The sequence below is a fragment of the Sarcophilus harrisii genome, chromosome 3 (assembly GCF_902635505.1).
Source record: "Sarcophilus harrisii chromosome 3, mSarHar1.11, whole genome shotgun sequence".
In the NCBI taxonomy this organism is placed as follows: Eukaryota; Metazoa; Chordata; class Mammalia; order Dasyuromorphia; family Dasyuridae; genus Sarcophilus; species Sarcophilus harrisii.
Genome location: NC_045428.1, coordinates 304,030,860 through 304,049,320, shown reverse-complemented (window position 1 = coordinate 304,049,320; position 18,461 = coordinate 304,030,860). Strand labels below are relative to the sequence as shown.

Below are 18,461 nucleotides of genomic sequence, written 5' to 3'. Positions count from 1 at the left end.
CTAGAAGTATTAAAGAGTTTTTTTTGTTTGTTTAAATTTTCACAACATTTGTTCAGCTGGGAAACTTTAGGTCACTATAGGATCAACACACATTTATTAAGCACTCACCATGTGCCAGGCAGTTTTTTAAGCACTAGAGATACAAAGAAAGGTAAAAACAGCCTTTGCTTTCAAGGGTCTCACATTCTAACAAGGGAGACAACATGCAATCATCTACATATAAACAAGATATAGACAGGGTAAATGGGAGGTAATATCAGAGACAAGGGACTAGTGTGTGGCAATCCAAAAAAGGCTTTTTGCAGAAGCTGGGATCTGAGCTGGTCTTGAAGGAAGTGAGGGAATCCAAAGGTGAGGAATGAAAAGAATTCGGACATGAGGGACATCAATGAAAAGGAGAGGAGATGGGAGATGAAGTGTTGTAATAGAGGAATAGCAGGAAAGGCAGTGCTGCTGATTCATGAAATACCTGGAGGGGAGGAAAATGTAGTAAGAATGGAGAAGATTTAAGAGTCAAAAGTGATTTTCTATTTGATTCTGGAAGTAAGAGGAAGCCTACTGATCAGGGAAATGGCAGGGCTAGACATATACTTTGTAATCACATGATTTAGAGCTGGAAGAGACCTTAAGAGACAGCTATTTCAACCCCTCAAATTACATATGAAGAAATGGAATTTCAGAGAGGAGAAATGACTTATTCAAAATCACTCTGCTAGTAAAGTGTAGTGCTGGGACTTCTTTCTTAGTCCAGCTATAAACTTGTCTTTGGGACAGAAGTGGAAGGAATTTCTTGATAATAATGGCTCACATTTTACTTTTTTTATTTTATTTTTTTTTACTTTACTTTTTTTATTTTTACCTTTTTTGTTCAGCATGGACTTCTCCCAATAGCTCTGTGAAGTAGAAAACGCCATTATTATCTGCCTTTTACAGGTGAGGAAACTGAGGAATTGATCAGTCAGTCAACTAGCATTTATTGATTATGCAACTACTATTTGCCAGATTGTGTGCTAAGTGCTGCAGGTACAAAGAAAGTTTAAAAAAAAAGAAAAAGAGAGTCCCTGCCCTCATAGAGCTTACAGTCTAATGGGAAAACAATGTGTAAACAACTATGTACAAACAAGATATAGGCAGGATAAATTGGAGATAATTAGCAGAGGGAAGGCATTGGCATTGAGGGGGATTGAGAAAGGCTTTTTGCAGAAGGTGGGACTTTGGCTGAGACTTGAAGAAAGCCAGGAGGGGGAAGATGAGGAGGGAATGGGTTTCAGGAATGAAAATTCTCAGTCAGGACATGGGGGATCTTGTTCAAGAGGTCAATGTCCAAGGAAGTATATATGAGTATATGAGGGAGTATAAGAGTATATGAGGAAAATTAAGGCATAAGAAAACTGGAAAGGTAGAAAGGGACTAATCAGTCAAGAAGCATTTTTTTTAAGTTCCTACCATGTGGTAGACACTGATGTGAATGTCAGCTATACAAAGAAAGTAAAAACAAAGACAAAACAATCCCAAACAGTTTCTGCTCTCAGGGAGTACACAATCTAATTTGTAAAACAATGGGTACATAGCTAAATAGATTTAAAAAATATATAGAGTAGATGAAAGAAGTATGAAGCACAAAGACATTAGAAGCTGGAGGACTAAGAAAAGCCTCCTACACAAGATGGAATTTGGGCTGATTAAATTAATTTGCCCAGTGTCAAATAGCTGTTAGAGGAAGTGAACTTGAAGTCATCAGACCAAGATTAAAACTTTGCCTTAGTCATTTACTACCTGTGACCTTGGGCAAACTAAAGCCTCACCAAACCTCAGTTTCTCCATCAGCAAAATAAGGGGGTTGGATTAGAGGACCTCTTATATCCCTTCTAATTCTAGATCTCTGATTGCTTTTATGTATTTAGTGTGTTTCCTACTATACTGTGTTGCCTTCCAAGCCTAACCCTTCCATTTCCAAGAGTGAAAATGAAGGAGAGACTGGAGCTTAATAGCATTCTATCATGTAAGCAAGATTGTGAAAATGTTCATTTTATGTTCCTTCTTCCCCTTTTTCTCTCCTTCCAGAACATTAAAGCAGAAACAATTTATGAAAGCAAAAGCTACATGGAGTAAGCTTAATCACAGATACATCCTCATTGAATTTACATCTGGAGCTGGTTCTCCTCCAAATCAATCACAGTGTCAATAACATATTCTGGATGTAAGTATAAACCCTAGTACAAAAGGTTGGTGGCCAGCATTTAAAACATTCCAAATTAGCAGCAGTAAGGAGAAGATCCCAGTGTCTTATGGTTTTATAAATAAGAAGAAGCATTCACATGTGCTTTATTTCAAACACTGAAAATACTTTACACAGCCAGGCTATCCACCAGCATTCTGCCTTTCAGTCATTTTTTTGGATCATGCCCCGACTGAAATCCTGTGACTCCATAGTCAGGTTCTCACTGAACCATATAAGGCTCAGTTTTTCCCCAGAACAGACAGATATTTAACATGTTATTTAATACACTCACCCACAGGCTTACACAAATATATGTACACACACACACACACCACATAGCAGAAGGAAATTCAATGCCTTGTTGGTACTGTGGTGGCTTAGAATAGAAGAATGGAAACTTTTCCAAAGAAGCAGGACTCTATTGCAGAATCTCAGGCCTTGAAGAGACTTCTGAGACCAGCTGGGCCAACTTTAGCTGAGCAGGAATCTCCTGCAAGTGATCAGTCATCCAGCCTCCGCTTGAAGATCTCACGGGATAAGGACCCTACTACTTCCCATTCTACTTCTGGCCAGCTCTAAATGTGAGGGAATTTCCCCCCCCATACATCAAACAGCATTAAAAAGCAGTTTCATTGATCTAAATCCCTCAAAGAGAATGAATTTTGTTATATTTTTTTTTAGTTGCCAGTCTTGCAACTTAATTACTACCTGTGACTGTGTTACTTGCAACTTAGTTACTATCTGTGACAAGTTCAAGATGCTAAAAACTCCTTCTGTCTCCAGAGGGAAAGCGATTTCTATGGACCACAATGCACTATAACTGTCTCCAACAATTACATACTGGACTTTCTTGATCCTCTCCGGATCAGCGGCTGTCTTTCAGTTTAGGAATGGATTTTCTTTTCCGTGACGGCACTGCCGCCTCCGCTGATGATAAAACTCCTTGAGTTAGACACAACAAGGGCTGGGGACATTTCTTCGGGGATCTGGGTCTCTGGCTGGCTATCACCCACCACCGACTCGTTTGAGTCCAAGTCCCCGCTGTCCAGTTCTGATCCAGCTTCACTGCTCTGAAGGGGGAGTAAGGCTTGGCGCCGGGCCAGGCTGTCACCACTATTCTGGGCCTCCAGGGAGTTCTGCTGCTTGGCCACCTTATGGGCCATAGCATTCTTCTGTGGTTCATCGAAGCTCAGAGAAAAGGTGACCGTCCCACTGCCGAAGATCACTTTCTGTTTACAGCGGTGCTGTTGCTGTTGCGGCCGTTGCTGCTGAGGGGTCAAGGGCTGCTGCTGCTGCTGCTGCTGCTCTTTCTCCCTGTCGGGCTGCGGGAAGGGGTCCTCAGAGTTGCTCTTGCTGCTCATGGAGGAGGACGGGGTAGAGCCGGTGGAGCCCCCAAGGCTGTTGGATCGCTTCCTGGAGACGTTGCTGCGGCGCAACGTGGCTCGGGCGGCCACCTTGAAGGCGTGGGCTGCCGTGCTGCAGCGCACCTCCTCGATGGTATTCCGAGAAGGCTTGAAGAGGATGATGTAGACCTTGTTGAAGAAGATGCAGGCCAGCAGCCCGAAGCTGGCCGCCAGGATAGCGATCACCTCCACAGCCGAGACAAACTTGCCGTAGGTGCTGGCGTAGGCCGGGATGAAGGAGATCCAGACGATGAAGAAGATGAGCATACTGAAGGTGATGAACTTGGCTTCGTTGAAGTTCTCGGGCAACTTCCTGGACTTGAACGCAAAGAAGAAGCAGATGGCAGCCAGAAGGCAGGTGTAGCCGATCAGGAACCCCAGTGCCATGAGGGAACCTTCATGGCACGTGACAAAGATGATCTCATCTTCCAGCTCGTAGTTTCGGTAGCTAGAAGGGGGAGCATTGTAGAGCCAAATGACACATATGACAATCTGCATGAAGGTGCAGAGGAAAACGAGGAGAAACTGCAGGTTGAGACCCCACCACTTGCGGTGGAGACTGGTGGGGATCTTCGCCTCAAATACCAAAAGGATCCGATTGGTTTTCACCAAGATGCAGGAGATGCATAATACGAAGCTGATCCCGAAGGCTGGCTGGCGCAGGCAACACGTCCAGTCCTGAGGCTCCCCGATGAAGAACAAGGAGCTGGAGAAACAGCAGATCAAGGAAAAGAGAAGGAGGTAGGACAGTTCCCGGTTGGTTGCCTTGACGATGGGAGTATTTCGGAACTTGATGAAGACTCCGAGTACAAAAGAGGTTAGGAAGATACCCAGAACTGCAAAAAGGGTGAGGGCAATTCCAAATGGCTCTGTCCAAGAAAGAAATTCGATCTGCTTCGCAATGCAAGAAGTATGATTTTCATTGGACCAGGAGTCATCAGGACACTTGTCACAAGCACTTGCATCTGTAAAATACCATTGGATAGAATTAATTTGCATCATAGCAAATTAGCACTCTATTGTACTGAAGCTGCCCTCTGTACATGAAGTATTTGGAAGTAGCACCCCTACTTAGCCTTCCCTCACAATGGATGAAATGCTGAGGTCTGTAGAAAACTCTAGTTAGTGTGTTCTTGACAAGACTGTGATTTACCTGTACTGTGATACACAGGACATTGGTTTTGGAGAGCTGGATAATAGACATAGAGCTAGAAGGAACCTCCAACTTTTAGTTTACAGAGGAGGAAAATGAAATACAAAGGAGTTAATTAGTCAATCCTAGCTAGGATCACAAATTTAGAATTGGAAAGGACCTTAAATGCCTTTAAGAGTGATGAGATTAGATTCAGGGAACCAAATGAGGAGATTAGGGTTCCTGGTGGTCAAGGAGTTAGATGATGAGGTTAGTTGCAGGTTTGGGGTTCAGGGAACCAAATGAAGAGGTTTAGCTCCCCTAAATCCCCTTGGGATTCAGTGCATGGGTAGGGAGTTTTGGGAACTCCTCTTTTGGTGGCACAGAGATCCTTCGTAAAGGAATTTACAAACTGAAAAAGCTAGACTGATAAAAAGAAGTTTATTATTGGCATTGGGAAGTCAGTCTTTGCTATGCATGAATAGAAAGGCTGAATTCTTTAATGACAAGGTCCCAACAGAGAAGTAAAGTTTCTAGTAGAGAAATCCTGACAGAGAGATATAAAGTCTCGTTAGGGAAACAGGTGAGAATAAAGAGAGGGTAATGATGAAAGAGAATATTCTAGAAGGCAGAGTTTTGCTAATATGCCATATATGGCATATTAGCTCCTTTGCAAGGAGTGAGGGCCAAGTTGGCTCTTTTTATCTACAAGCTGGGTTTCACCTTGAGCTAGAATTGAATAGAAAAGCTTAGAATTGAATAGGGTTGGAATTCTCCAGTTTAGGATTTAACCAGCCCCACCTAGATAACAGAATGAAGGTCTTTGTCCTCCGGCAGGGTCTTTACAGAGGCAGGATTCAAGGAGACTTTGTCCTTCAAGGAGTTTTAGAGTTTCCGGGCTCCCTTCATCATTAGCAACTCTTTCATTTTACAGATGAGGAAGAAAAGCTAACAGAAGTAAAGTGAGTTGAGCAGGGTCACACAAGTAATTAAGTGTTTGAATCGGCTCTCCCTGTCTTAGTTCCCTGTCCACAGTCACTTGGCATAGATTTATAGATCAAAAGGATCTCAGAAGCCATCTAGTTCAATTCCTCCATTTTATGGGTGAGAAAACTAACTCCAAGGAAGATTAAGTGACTTTCTGATAATCCTACATCTGGTGTCAGGAGTGATTGTCTGAATGGAGCTCTTCTAATTCTAGGATTAATGTTCTTTCCACTCTACTAAGCTACCTCCTAAAGGAGTTGTTTACTTCCCTCCTGTTTCTTTTCTAGACTGTATGTTCCACAAGTGTTTGAGGGCAAAGAATCCTAAAGTTTTCTTCAGATGGAGAATGGAAAAGGTTTAGATATCTATGAATTTAGGATTTTGAGGGAAGGATAGTCAGGGATAAACATCTGCCTCTGATCAGAGCAGAAACATCTATGTGAATTGCAGCTGAGCCTGGAAAAATGGGAGTATTTTAATTTCCACTCATTGACACTGATCATACCATAGAAATTCATGTTAGTATGAAGGGAAAAGATAAAACCAAAATGATAAAGGAAGAACTGGGAGAAGCAAATTTCCCTATCTTTGAATTCTTTTGCTTCAGCATCACTCAGGAAGCACTATTGTACAAATTATAGCATGTACTTATTTTTTGCTTTTTGTTAGGGTTCCTTCAATTCCTTTATCTCTTTTTTTTGTTTGAAAACATTTTTTTGTTTTATTTAATTGTATTTTCTTTTTTTCAATCAGCAAAAATGTATCTTCTCTCTCACACATGCTAACACCTCCCCCCAATTGAGAACAAAAGAAAAACAAAACCCTATTACATGCATTTATAGTAAAAACAAAACACATTTTCCACTTTGGGTATGTTTAAAAAAAGTGCCTCCTTCTGTACTTTGAATCCTTCACATCTATATCAGAAAGTATATAACATATTTCATCATGAGTCCTTGGAAATTGTGGCTGATCAGAGTTCCTAATTCTTTCAGTTGGTTGGTCTTTACTGTAGTGTTGTCATTATACAAATTGTTTTCTTAGTTTTGTTCAATCTACAACTATTCATATATGTCTTCTAAGATTTCTCTGAAACTATATCTTTCATCATTTCTTACAAAACAATAGTATTTCATTATACTTATAGACCAATTATATACGATTATATTTCATATATATATAGATATATATATACACACAATTATAATCTGTTCAGACATTTCCTGATTTTGAGGGAACTCCCTCAAAGTTCCCATTTTTTGCCTCAAAAAGAATTGTAAATTAATTTTTTCTTCTTTTTAAAAACATTTTAAAATCATTTTTAGTTTCAAAATATATACATAATTTTCAACATTCATCCTTGCAAAACCTTGTGTTCCAAATTTTTTCTCCCTTCCTTCCCCCCATCTATTCCTTAGCAGCAAGTAATTCAATATATGTTAAATATGTGCAATTTTTCTGTATATATTTCCACAATAATCATGCTGCACAAGAAAAATCAGATCAAAAAGGGAAAAAAAAAGGAGAAAGAAAACAAAAAGTGAGCAAACAACAACAACAAAAGGTGAAAATACTATGTTGTGATCCACATTCAGTCCCTCCAGTTCTCTTTTGGGATGCAGATGGCTCTCTTCATGACAAGATCATTGGAATTGGCTTGAATCATTTTATTGTTGAAGAGTCACATCCATCAGAATTGATCATCACATAATTTTGTTGTTGCTGTGTACAATGTTTTCTTTGTTCTGCTCACTTTATTTAGTATCAGTTCATATAGGTCCCTCCAGGCCTTTCTGAAATCATCCTGCTGATTAGTTCTTATAGAACAATAATATTCCTTAACATTCATATACCATAACTTATTCAGCCATTCTCTAACTGTTGAGCATCCACTCAGTTTCTAGTTCCTTGCCACTACAAAAAGGGCTGCTACAAACATTTTTGCACATGTGGGTCCTTTCCCTTTTCTATGATCTCTTTGGGCTAGAGGCCCAGTAGAGAGACTGCTGAATCAAAGAGTATATACACAGTTTTATAGCCCTTTGGGTATAAGAATTATAAATTATTTGTGCATTTTTAGCTATTATTTATTTTTATTAGAATTAATCCTTTTCTTAACCTCCTTATTCCCTTTTTTTCCTATTTCCCTGTTGACCAAAAGGTATTTCAGTACCCACCTATGTGTGTATCTCTGTGTGTATACATGCATTTTCCCTTTTGACCAGTTCAAGTGAGAATGAAACTGTAGAATCAACTGCTATCCCCACCATTTTCCTCTATGTATGTATAGATGTCTACATGCACACCCTGATTATATGAGATATTTTCCCCTAATCTTCATACCCCCCTGTTATGGGCCAGAGCTCTGAAACAAGGATTCTTACAAGGTGTTAAGTCAGTGGAATTACAGTGGTTATCTAGTTTAGCATGGTGATTAATAGTTCTCTAGTTCAGTACATGTACTATGTACTTAATATAGTTCTACAAGATTCACACTTATGATAATGTAATGATAAGAAAGCACATAAGCTGGAAGCCTCAGCTAGATTCAGTCAGAGCAGACAAAAGGACTGGAGGTGGGAGCTCAAGCTCTCAGAGCCAAGGAGAGACATTCATTCCATCTTTGGTCAGGCTTGTGGTGGCTCTCCAGGAGGACTGAGAGGCTTGGAGTCAGAGCCAGAGACAGACTTAGAAGGGCTCAGAGAGAGACTCAGAAGGGCAGACACATACTCAGAAGGAATCCAGAGCCAGATTCATCCCATCTTCATCAGCCTTGTGATGGCTAGCCTGGCCTCCTGTACTTTTCCACTGAAACCAAGACTCCAGAAGGCCTCCATGAAAACTAGCCGAGGCCCCAGGCAAGGAAACTAGATTGTGAAGGAGATAATAAAGGATTTGGACTTTACTGGCTACTCTTGCGGTGATGACTCTGCTGAAAGGAAGGCTGTTCAGAGACCTTTTTTTCCCCTGAAACCAAAGAGAACATTCCCTTCTCCAAATCCAGTGTGTTCCTTTTCCCCTTTCTTTCCATTCTTCTCTTGAAATCAAGATATAACAGAACCACTCCTACATCATTTGCCTAATTAGGTTCCCTCTTTGACCCCTAATGAGAATAAAGTTCAAAGGGAACACATATTTCTCCTAAAATTTGAATGTCAACAGTTTCTTTATTTGGTCCTTTTTGATTGTTTAGTTTATTTGTCAACATTTCTCTTACCTTCTATATATAAACTTCAAGAATACTTAATAATTATTTCATTAAATAAATGCTTATTTAATGAAATAAAATTAAAGATTCATTAATTTAATTTAGTTTAATGAAATAAAATTAAAGATTCATTAATTAATTCATTAATTTAATGAAATAAAATTAAAGATTCATTTTCCTCCTGTGGTTTATACTCTGAATTATGGGACAAATCATTCACAACTGTAAACCTTTATTTTTTGCCTTCTGGAATATTGCATTCTAAGTTCTTCATTCTTTTATGGTGGTGGCTGCTAAATCATATGTGATTCTTACTATGGCTCCTCAGTACTTGAATTCTTTCATGTTGCTTGCAGTAATTTTTTCTTCAACCTAGAATCTTGGATTTTGGCTATGATGTCCCTAGAAATTTTCATTTCAGTAGGAGGTGATCAATTATTCTTTCTATTTTCCAATTTGCTTCTGCTTCTAAGAAATTTAGGTATCATTTCTTTAAAATTTCTTGAAATAGGATATTTGGACTCTATTTTTAGTTATGATACTCCAATAGTAAAAACATCTTTAAATTTTTCTTCAAGACTCCTTCCTTGTCTGAATTCTGCAAGTTTCTGACTTGGGATTTGAGTCTGAGCAAAATTGCTCCTGCACTTCACCTCTCTGAGCCAACTGGGAAGCTCTCTTGATTCAGAGTAGCATAACTGAAGGCCCTTTTTGGTCTGGAATTCCTGTTTTTTGCATACTAGTATCAGAGTAGGCTGGATTGTGGAACTGAGACCTTTCTCTGCTACTATAATTTGAGCCACACTGATGATGCTTGCTTCTTTGTACACTACTCAGAGCCTTCCAACCTGATAATATATCCTGCAGGGAAAATCCATTTTTTAGTTCACCTTTGATCTGTAAACTGCAACTGGGTAGTGGAAGCCAAAGGTGACAGGTGGCATCTAGTCTCCAATCCCTAAGAACTTTTCTTCTGCTTGTTCACATCCTCCCTCTGGGCATAAGCATGCATCTGGAGAGTTTGAGCCCGGCCAGACCCTTCTCAGTGTCTATGGTCTATCTCCAAGTGCCAACTTGGTCTGGGAAAAATATTCCAGGGATTTTTTTTTCACCAGGATTTTGTGCGCTACATTTTTAAAATCTACGTGGAGTTTTATGTTTGTTTTTGAAATTGTTCCTTGGCTCTTTCTCCCTTATTTCCTTTTAAAGATTGATTTTTTTTCTAAATTGCCAAAGTCAACCAGGAACAATTTTCACCATAATCTGATCTCTTCCTTAGTTTACTACTTCAGGACTTTAATACAGCATTTCACAGGCTCATAGAATTAGAAGCTTATAGATTTAGAACTGGAAGGTACATTGGAAGTCATCAAGTCATACTTCATTTAATAGATGAAGAAACAGAGAACCAGACATGTTAAATGATTTGCTTAAGATCACAGAAGTAGTAAATGTTCTGAGGAAGAATTTGAAACTAGGATATCAGTTGTAAATAGATTTAGCAAAAAATTTATCTGATTTATAAAATCTTTGTCAAACCATATCCAGCAATTCTTACATCAATACTTCTAAAGATAATATACTACCAATGTAGACTATAATCCTTATAGACCTTATTGCATGATTTTCTGAGTTTCTGTGGCCCTACCCCAAAAGAAAAACTACCTTGTGGCCAATCTTATGGTGAGAAATTTCTCTACTCTTAAATTGATTGGTTGGTCTTTGAGAGACAGTTGGTCACCTGGCTCATACTTAAAGCCTTTCTATTTTAGTAGAACCTGCCAGATTTCATGGTAAACATTTAATGAATGCTGAATTGAAATGAAAGTTGAACTGAAACATCTAGGTTAATATGAGGTGAAACCACTCCTCCCAAATACATTGAATAATTTGCCATCAGTGTAGTAGCTGACCTTGCTGCTCTTTTCATTTTTGTTGAAGGTATTTGCAAACATCTCTGAAAGCATCATTCTAAAAAGCATGGGAACAAGCACATAGTCCTACTTTACTCCCTTGATGACTGGGAAAGCATGAGGGCATTGTCCATTCTCCAGCCCACATGCCTCATGAAATTTGACACATATTCCATATTTAATAAATGCCTTTTTAATCCTTCATCTATTCATATATGCAATAGTCACTTAATATGTATTTGGTGAATCAATGACTTACAGTACTATTCTGTTCCATCAGAGAGGCACAGTTCATAGAGAACAAGACAGCTTTGGAATCAGGAAGACTTGGGCAAAAAAATTCTGCCTCTGATAACATGCTAATTGTGTTACTAGGGACTAGTCACAACTTTTGCATGACCTCTAGAGGATTCTCTAAGTTTAAAATTGCTGAAGTTATAGATGGAGAGAGTTTACACATACATAGATGGAGGGTATTGATATATCTCAAGAATTCTTTGTTGATGAAATAAAGACCAAAACAATTCTATCCAGATAATGGGCTTTATTTACTGGTCCCAAGGCAAGCCCCAGAGGGCTTTCGTCCAAACCTTTCATTATGTAGGACAACATTCTTTCTCTTACCGGTTTCATCACTGTACTCTCCATCGGGACACTCCACACATTCAAAGCAACAGGTAGGTTCCCCTTCAATGATCCCTTTTCTGGTTCCTGCCAGACAGTCTCTACTACAGTTGGAGAATGGCACCTTAAGGATGAAAAAAACACATGAAGAAAATGAAACACATTAGCTCAGGAAAGGGGTTTGATGTTGATTTAAATAAAAACTTTTTTTTCTGATATATATCCTAGACTTTGTTTAAAATTTTTAAATTTTTCAATGAATGATCTGTTTCTTTCCCTCCCATATCTTTCCCGATTACACACACACACACACACACACAGAGAGAGAGAGAGAGAGAGAGAGAGAGAGAGAGAGAGAGAGAGAGAGAAAGAGATGAGAAAATTGGTTTGGGAGTGGGGGTAACCCACCTCCATTTATGTTATCCCATATTTTCTGGCCTATTATACTGCTCTTGTAATAATTTTTTGTTTAGTCATTTTAATTGTCTGATTCTTCATGACCACTTTTGGGAAAGATTTCTTGGTAAAGATACTGAAGTGGTTTGTTTGCCATTTCCTTCTCCCCCTCATTTTACAGATGGGTAAGTAGACTGAGAGAAGTTAAATGATCTGCTCAAAGTCACACAGTTATTAAACATTTGAACTTGGGTCTTCTTGATTCCCAAGTCTAGCATTCTAACTACAATGTAAATTAGTTGCCTTATCCAGAAGGATGAAAATGTGTGTATGTGTGTGTGTGTGTATGTATAAATACTGACATGGATATTGTAGCTAACCACTTGACTGATATTTTTCCCCATTGAACTGACCAGTTTTTAATATATCATATATATATTTGGATTATGTGGGTATGTATATGATTGCATGTATACAGGGAACAATGCTAGCTACTGTGGGAAATATATAAAATCTAGATAAAATATTGTCCCTATTCTTGTGGAGTTTATAATTTAGTAAATAAAAATAGCTCACATTTATGTAATTTTTAAAAATACTTTCTTCAAAGAACTTTGTGAGGCTAAACATTGTATGATCTCATTTTTGTTGATGAGGAGGCCTATTTCTTAGATTTTGAGATTCTGTGAGACTGCACTGCAGGTATTATCTCCATTTTACAGATGAGGAAACTGAGTCTTAGACAGATTTTAATGACTTTCTAATCGTTCCTTCTCCAACATGTCCCCTATTTTATAGCTTAAGAACCAAAGCAAATATGGGTTAAGTAACTTGTCTAGGCTCACACAGTTAGGTTGTATCTTAGGCCAGATGTTCCTAACTTTGAGGCAGTACTCTATACACTGCATCACCTAGCTGCCCTTCATTTTACTAATTAGCAAAGATACTGGCAAGATGAAAGAGGTCAGGAGAAGAACAACTAGACTTGTAAGGAATCCCCAAACCATTCTATTTGAAAAATAACTGAAAGAATTGGAAATATTTAGCATAGAAAAGAGAAGGTAAGGGAATAATAAATTTCTGGTTTCCTATAGTTGAAGGCCTGGAATCTGCAATCTGGAAAAGAATTAGATTTATTCTATGTGCTTTGAAAAGATAAAAGAATAGAAGTAAAGTAATAGAGTTAAATTTAAGGTTAGGGAGAACATCTTAAGAATTAGGACTGTCTGAAAATGAAATGAATTTCCTTTTAAAATATTTCTCTGTCACTAGCGATGTTCCACTGGAGTGGACCAATTAAATTATCAAGCAGTTATTAGGCTTCTACTATGTACCAAGCCCAGCACTTACATTGGGGATAAAAAGACAAAAACTAAAAGTTTCCTGTCAGTCAACAAGCATTTATGAAGTACATTCTATGTGCTAGGTACTGTCCTGTGCACTGTGGAAAAAATGAAAAGCAAGAAAGTCCTTCTTCTTGAGAAACATTCTAATGGAAGAGACAACAAACACACATATGTAAATATATTATATATGTCTATGTGTAAAACACATATCACATATTAGGAAGGCACCAGCAGTTTCAGAGACCATGAAAGCCCTCATATAGAATTTGGAGCTTGAACGGATTTTTTTTTTGTCTTCAAATTTAAATTTAAGACCTTTGGCTATGTCTATCAGTCTATATCCAAATTGAAAAATGAAATATTGTCACATCTCATGCCAAGAATACCTATTCTGATAAATACTTATTAAACCAAGCTTGAATCTTGAAAGTTAACACGGATTTTGAGAAATGGAGATAAGGAGGAAGCAAACTCCTTGAATGAAGATAGCCATTGAAAAGGTAAGGAGATGGAGTAACAGCTATGGGGAAAAAAGCAAAAAACTCAGTTTGTCTCTCTTGAAGAGAATCAACCTAACTGTCAAAGATATTAGATAAGGCTTCTGAGTTGGAAAGGAGATTGAACTAAATGACCTCTTTTATTTATTCCTACTCTAAGATTCTGTGATTCCATTAAAAGTACCTGTATTTTGAAGCCAAAAAAGATTTGGTGAGTTTTTTGTTCCACGGGCTAATTTTGCTATCACTCACTCCCCCATCTATTTTTACAGTGAAGTTCCTTAGCACACTGATAAGTTATTGTCCCTTGCATTCACTGATACAGAATGGAATAAGCAGGACTAGGAGAGCAAGAAACAGACTGAACATAATAATACAAGACAAATAAATCAAAAGTTGTGTCACAACCATGTTTTCCTTAAGTCTGTGATAGAAGAATTACCTAAAACAATGGAGGGCTTCCTTGTTTGTTTTTAAAACATGAGAAAGACCTCCATGTTAGGTAGACATTATATAGTAACTCATGGGAGAGTATGAAGATTGACTCAGGATGAGCAGAAATGCATGGCTATGTCACACTGTGGGTTTTTTTTGCAGATTACCCATTTTCTGATATTCTCAATGATTTTCTCTGGACTTGAAGCATTTTCACACAAAAAAACTAGTGACACAACAACAATATTATATGATGACCAGTTCTGATGGACCTGGCCATCCTCTGCAACGAGATCAACCAAATCATTTCCAATGGAGCAGTAATGAACTGAACCAGCTACGCCCAGAGAAAGAACTCTGGGAGATGACTAAAAACCATTACATTGAATTCCCAATCCCTATATTTATGCCCACCTGCATTTTTGATTTCCTTCACAAGCTAATTGTACAATATTTCAAAGTCTGATTCTTTTTGTACAGCAAAATAACGTTTTGGTCATGTATACTTATTGTGTATCTAATTTATATTTTAATGTATTTAACATCTACTAGTCATCCTGCCATCTAGGGGAGGGGGTGGGGGGGTAAGAGGTGAAAAATTGGAACAAGAGGTTTGGCAATTGTTAATGCTGTAAAGTTACCCATGCATATAACCTGTAAATAAAAGGCTATTAAATTAAAAAAAAAAAAAAAACTAGTGACATTCAAAAGACCACAGTGAAATATCCTTCCTATAAATCACAGACTATAGATTTGGAGCTGGAAGAGAACTTAGAGGCCATCTGGTCTAAGTCCAAATTTTATTTAAAAAACAAAGGTATGAAACCAAATCTTCTATGACTTCAAATCCATATCCTTAATAGTATATTTTTCAGAAGCTGAACAGTTCATACCTAATTGCTCCCAGTATCAAGGACAGTTCAGTTAGGATGTCTTTGGCATCCTAAGTAAGCCATCTTGAAAAGTGCTCTCTGAGAGAGCAGATGTATTATTATAATGACCTTTCTAGAATCAAATGGTTTGAGTTTGTACCTGTAGATTTTATTTTTCCCCAGATTATATATTTAGAACCAGAAAGAACTTTAGCATTAGCATTAGCAACCCCTTTGTTTTAGAGTTAAGGAAGCCCAGAGGAATGAAGTGGCTTGTCTAAAGTCATATAACTGTGATTGATCCTTTGACTACAAACCCAATGTTTTTTTTTTTTTTAACTACATGAGGTTTATGATGTAACTATATTGGGTTTATTGTACTTACATTGTATCAGGGTTTTTCATAAAGGACATTTTTGTGGTTGACCGTGATTGGGTATGTAATAGCAGTAAAATATTTTGATTACCTGCTAGCTGGTGATATAGACTATCTGTTCACACATTTAGGTTGTTCAATAATGCCATCATATCCTCAGAAAACGAGACTTTCCACCCCCCCCAAATATAATAGTATTTTATTTTTCCAAATACATGTAAAGATAGTTTATAATACTCAATTTTGAAAAACTTTTTGTTCTAAAATTTTCTCCCTCCCTCCCTTAGCTACTTTATTCCCAAGAAGTAAGCAATCTGATATAGGTTAAATATGTGCAATCCTTTTAAATTTATTTTCATATTTAAATGTTTAAATTTCCATATATTATTACAATAAAAATCAGACCAAAAGATGAAAATAACATGCTTCAATTCACACAGAGAATGGAACAGTTAACCAATATTTAGGCTACACACTCCTAGATGCTAGACCTTATAACCACTCAGAACTTTCAGACCTCTCTAGTCTGGCTCTTCTGGTCCTGTTTATCACCAACATCCAAAGTCCACTTCTATCTGCATCTCATCTTATTATTCTTTCATAATGACTAAAAAGCAAATGGAAGATTATTTGAGTCAATTGCTTAGGGGAATGTTCAGGAATTCTTTTCCCTATTTTCTTGCAGTTTGAGGGCTACTTGCCCCTATTCAAAGATAGCTTTTAAAGTTTCATTTTCCACCTTATTTAACTAGCCTGTCTTCTTAGGCTTTCAATAAGGTCTTACTCTGATGTCTCATTATAGTATAGAAATGACCCTGGGTTCTCTTTTTAAAAGATTTTAAAAATCATTTTCTTCTGATTAGCAAGCATTTAATTATTTTCTCCCTTATCCCCACCTACTTCGTCCAATAAAAAAGTAAATCATAATAACAGATATTCATAATCAAGCAATACAAATTCCCACATTAGCTATGTCCAAAGACATATAGTCATTCTTCATTTTAAGTCCATCATTCCTCTGGCAGAAAATAGACAGGTGGGGTCATTGTTAATCCTATGGAATTGTGGTTTATCATTGCCTTGATAAGAATTCTTTTAAAGTCCTTCAAGGTTATTTTATTTTATTTTTAAATTGTTCTCTTAGTTCTGCTCATTTTGTCCTGCCTCAATTCATAGAGGAGACTCTCAATTTCCTTGAAAATTAGTTATTTCCTCATTTCTTACAACACAATACTATTATGTTGCATTAATATGCAATAATTTGTTCAGCTGTTCCCCAACTGATGAGCACTTTCTTAGTTTCTAGGTCTTCACCATTACAAAAAAAAAACCCTGCTATAAATATTTTTATACAAACAGAATTTTTTTTCTTTCTCCAATTTCTTTGGGATCATAAATCTATTCATGGTATCTCTGGGTCAGAAGGCAAGTATAGGTTATTGATTTTTGGCAGATAGTCCCATTGCTTTCCATCATGCATTTAGTTCTCAAAGCCTAGACCAATATAGTATAAATTGTGGAAAGACCTGTGAAGCATTTCAGGTACATAGCAGGTAATGAGCTGTGTTTGTCCAGCAGGTCCCACCCTAAGCAACTAGAGAAAGGCTCATTATTCTGAAGTTGTTTACGAACTGATGACTTTGTTGACCATACCAACTCATGAAGCCTGAGATCTGTATTTATTGATGGAAGGAGATCTTTCCACCAAATTAATGAAATTGTAGACATTGAAGTATTAGGGAGGCAATATGGTTCAGTGCAAAATATACTGAATTTAGAATCAGAGGACCTTGGCTTAATTGATTTCTCTAATTATGAGTAACCTTTAGAAAGCCACAACACTTCTCTGGGTATCAGTTTCTTTCTTTGAAAATCAGAAGGTTGAATTAGACTAGGTTATTTAAAAAATATCTTCCAGCTTTGACTCTATGATCCTTTGAAGAGAACTTTTTAGACATATTACTTTGTACATTTTGGGTTAACATTTTGTTATTTTTGTTCCCTCATTTTTTTCAGTCATGTCCATCTCTTTGTGATCCCATTTGGGGTTTTCTTGGTAAAGATACTAGAATGGTTTGCCATTTCCTTCTCCAGCTCATTTTATAGATGAGGAAACCAAGGTAAACAGTGTTTAAGTGACTTACCCAGAGACACACAGCTAGGAAATGTCTAAGGCCCACATTTAAACTCAGGAAAATGAGTCTTCTGGCTTCAAGGACTTGCACTATGCAGTATGGCACTGCCTAGCTGCAATTTTAAGTATGCTTTTTTTTTTCTGATTATGTTTAGAAAACTAATTTCTAAATTGTCAAGTCTACCAGACATAGGTCAGTACAAGACCTTATTCCTTTGGACAAGGAGTCTTATTCCTTTGGGAAAATCACCACAAATTATGCCCCAGAAGTCACTAATCTGCACATAACCACTACTAGACTGTACTAGACTAGGATATATATATATATATATATATGTATATATATATACATATATAATATATGTATATATATACATATATAATATATGTATATATATATCCTATAAATATACTGATTAAAAATACTGATACTAGCTCTTTTTGTAGTATCAGAAATCTGGAAACCAAATAGATGCCCATCAGTTAGGAAATGGCTAAACTATAATAAGCTATAATAGTATATCCATGTAATGGAATATTATTATGTTTTAAGAAATGATAAAGAGTGTGATTTCAGAAAACCTGGGAAGACTTATATGAACTGATTCAAAATGAAGTAAGCAGAACCAGGAAAAAAATTTATATTATAAGAACAATACTGTGAGAATAACAATGAACATTTAGAACCCTGATCAGTATAATAATCAATCATGATTCTGGAGAACCATTGATAGAACATAATTACCATTTCCTGACAAAGAGGTGATAGACTTCAGATGCCGAATGAAACATGCATTTTTGGACTTGGCCAATGTGCTACTTTATTTTGCTGGACTATATGGATTTGTTTTGCTGGATTATATATATTTGTCACAAGGATTTTTTCTTTTTCCAATTTTTAAAATGGAATACTGGGA

General features: G+C 37.2%; 1 protein-coding gene across 1 annotated transcript in view; it reads right to left on the bottom strand.

Annotated features, from left to right (window-relative positions):
* Window positions 1–957: 957 nt before the first annotated feature.
* The window catches only part of CASR (calcium sensing receptor), a 144,849-nt gene continuing 127,345 nt past the window's right edge, over window positions 958–18,461 (bottom strand). Inside the window, exons 6-7 of the mRNA XM_003763628.2 lie at window positions 11,489–11,612; window positions 958–4,589 (exon numbers count right to left, since the gene is read on the bottom strand). Coding sequence (XP_003763676.1) covers window positions 3,106–4,589; window positions 11,489–11,612 — 1,608 coding nt within the window. The 3' untranslated portion in view covers window positions 958–3,105. The remainder of the gene's footprint in view (window positions 4,590–11,488; window positions 11,613–18,461) is intronic.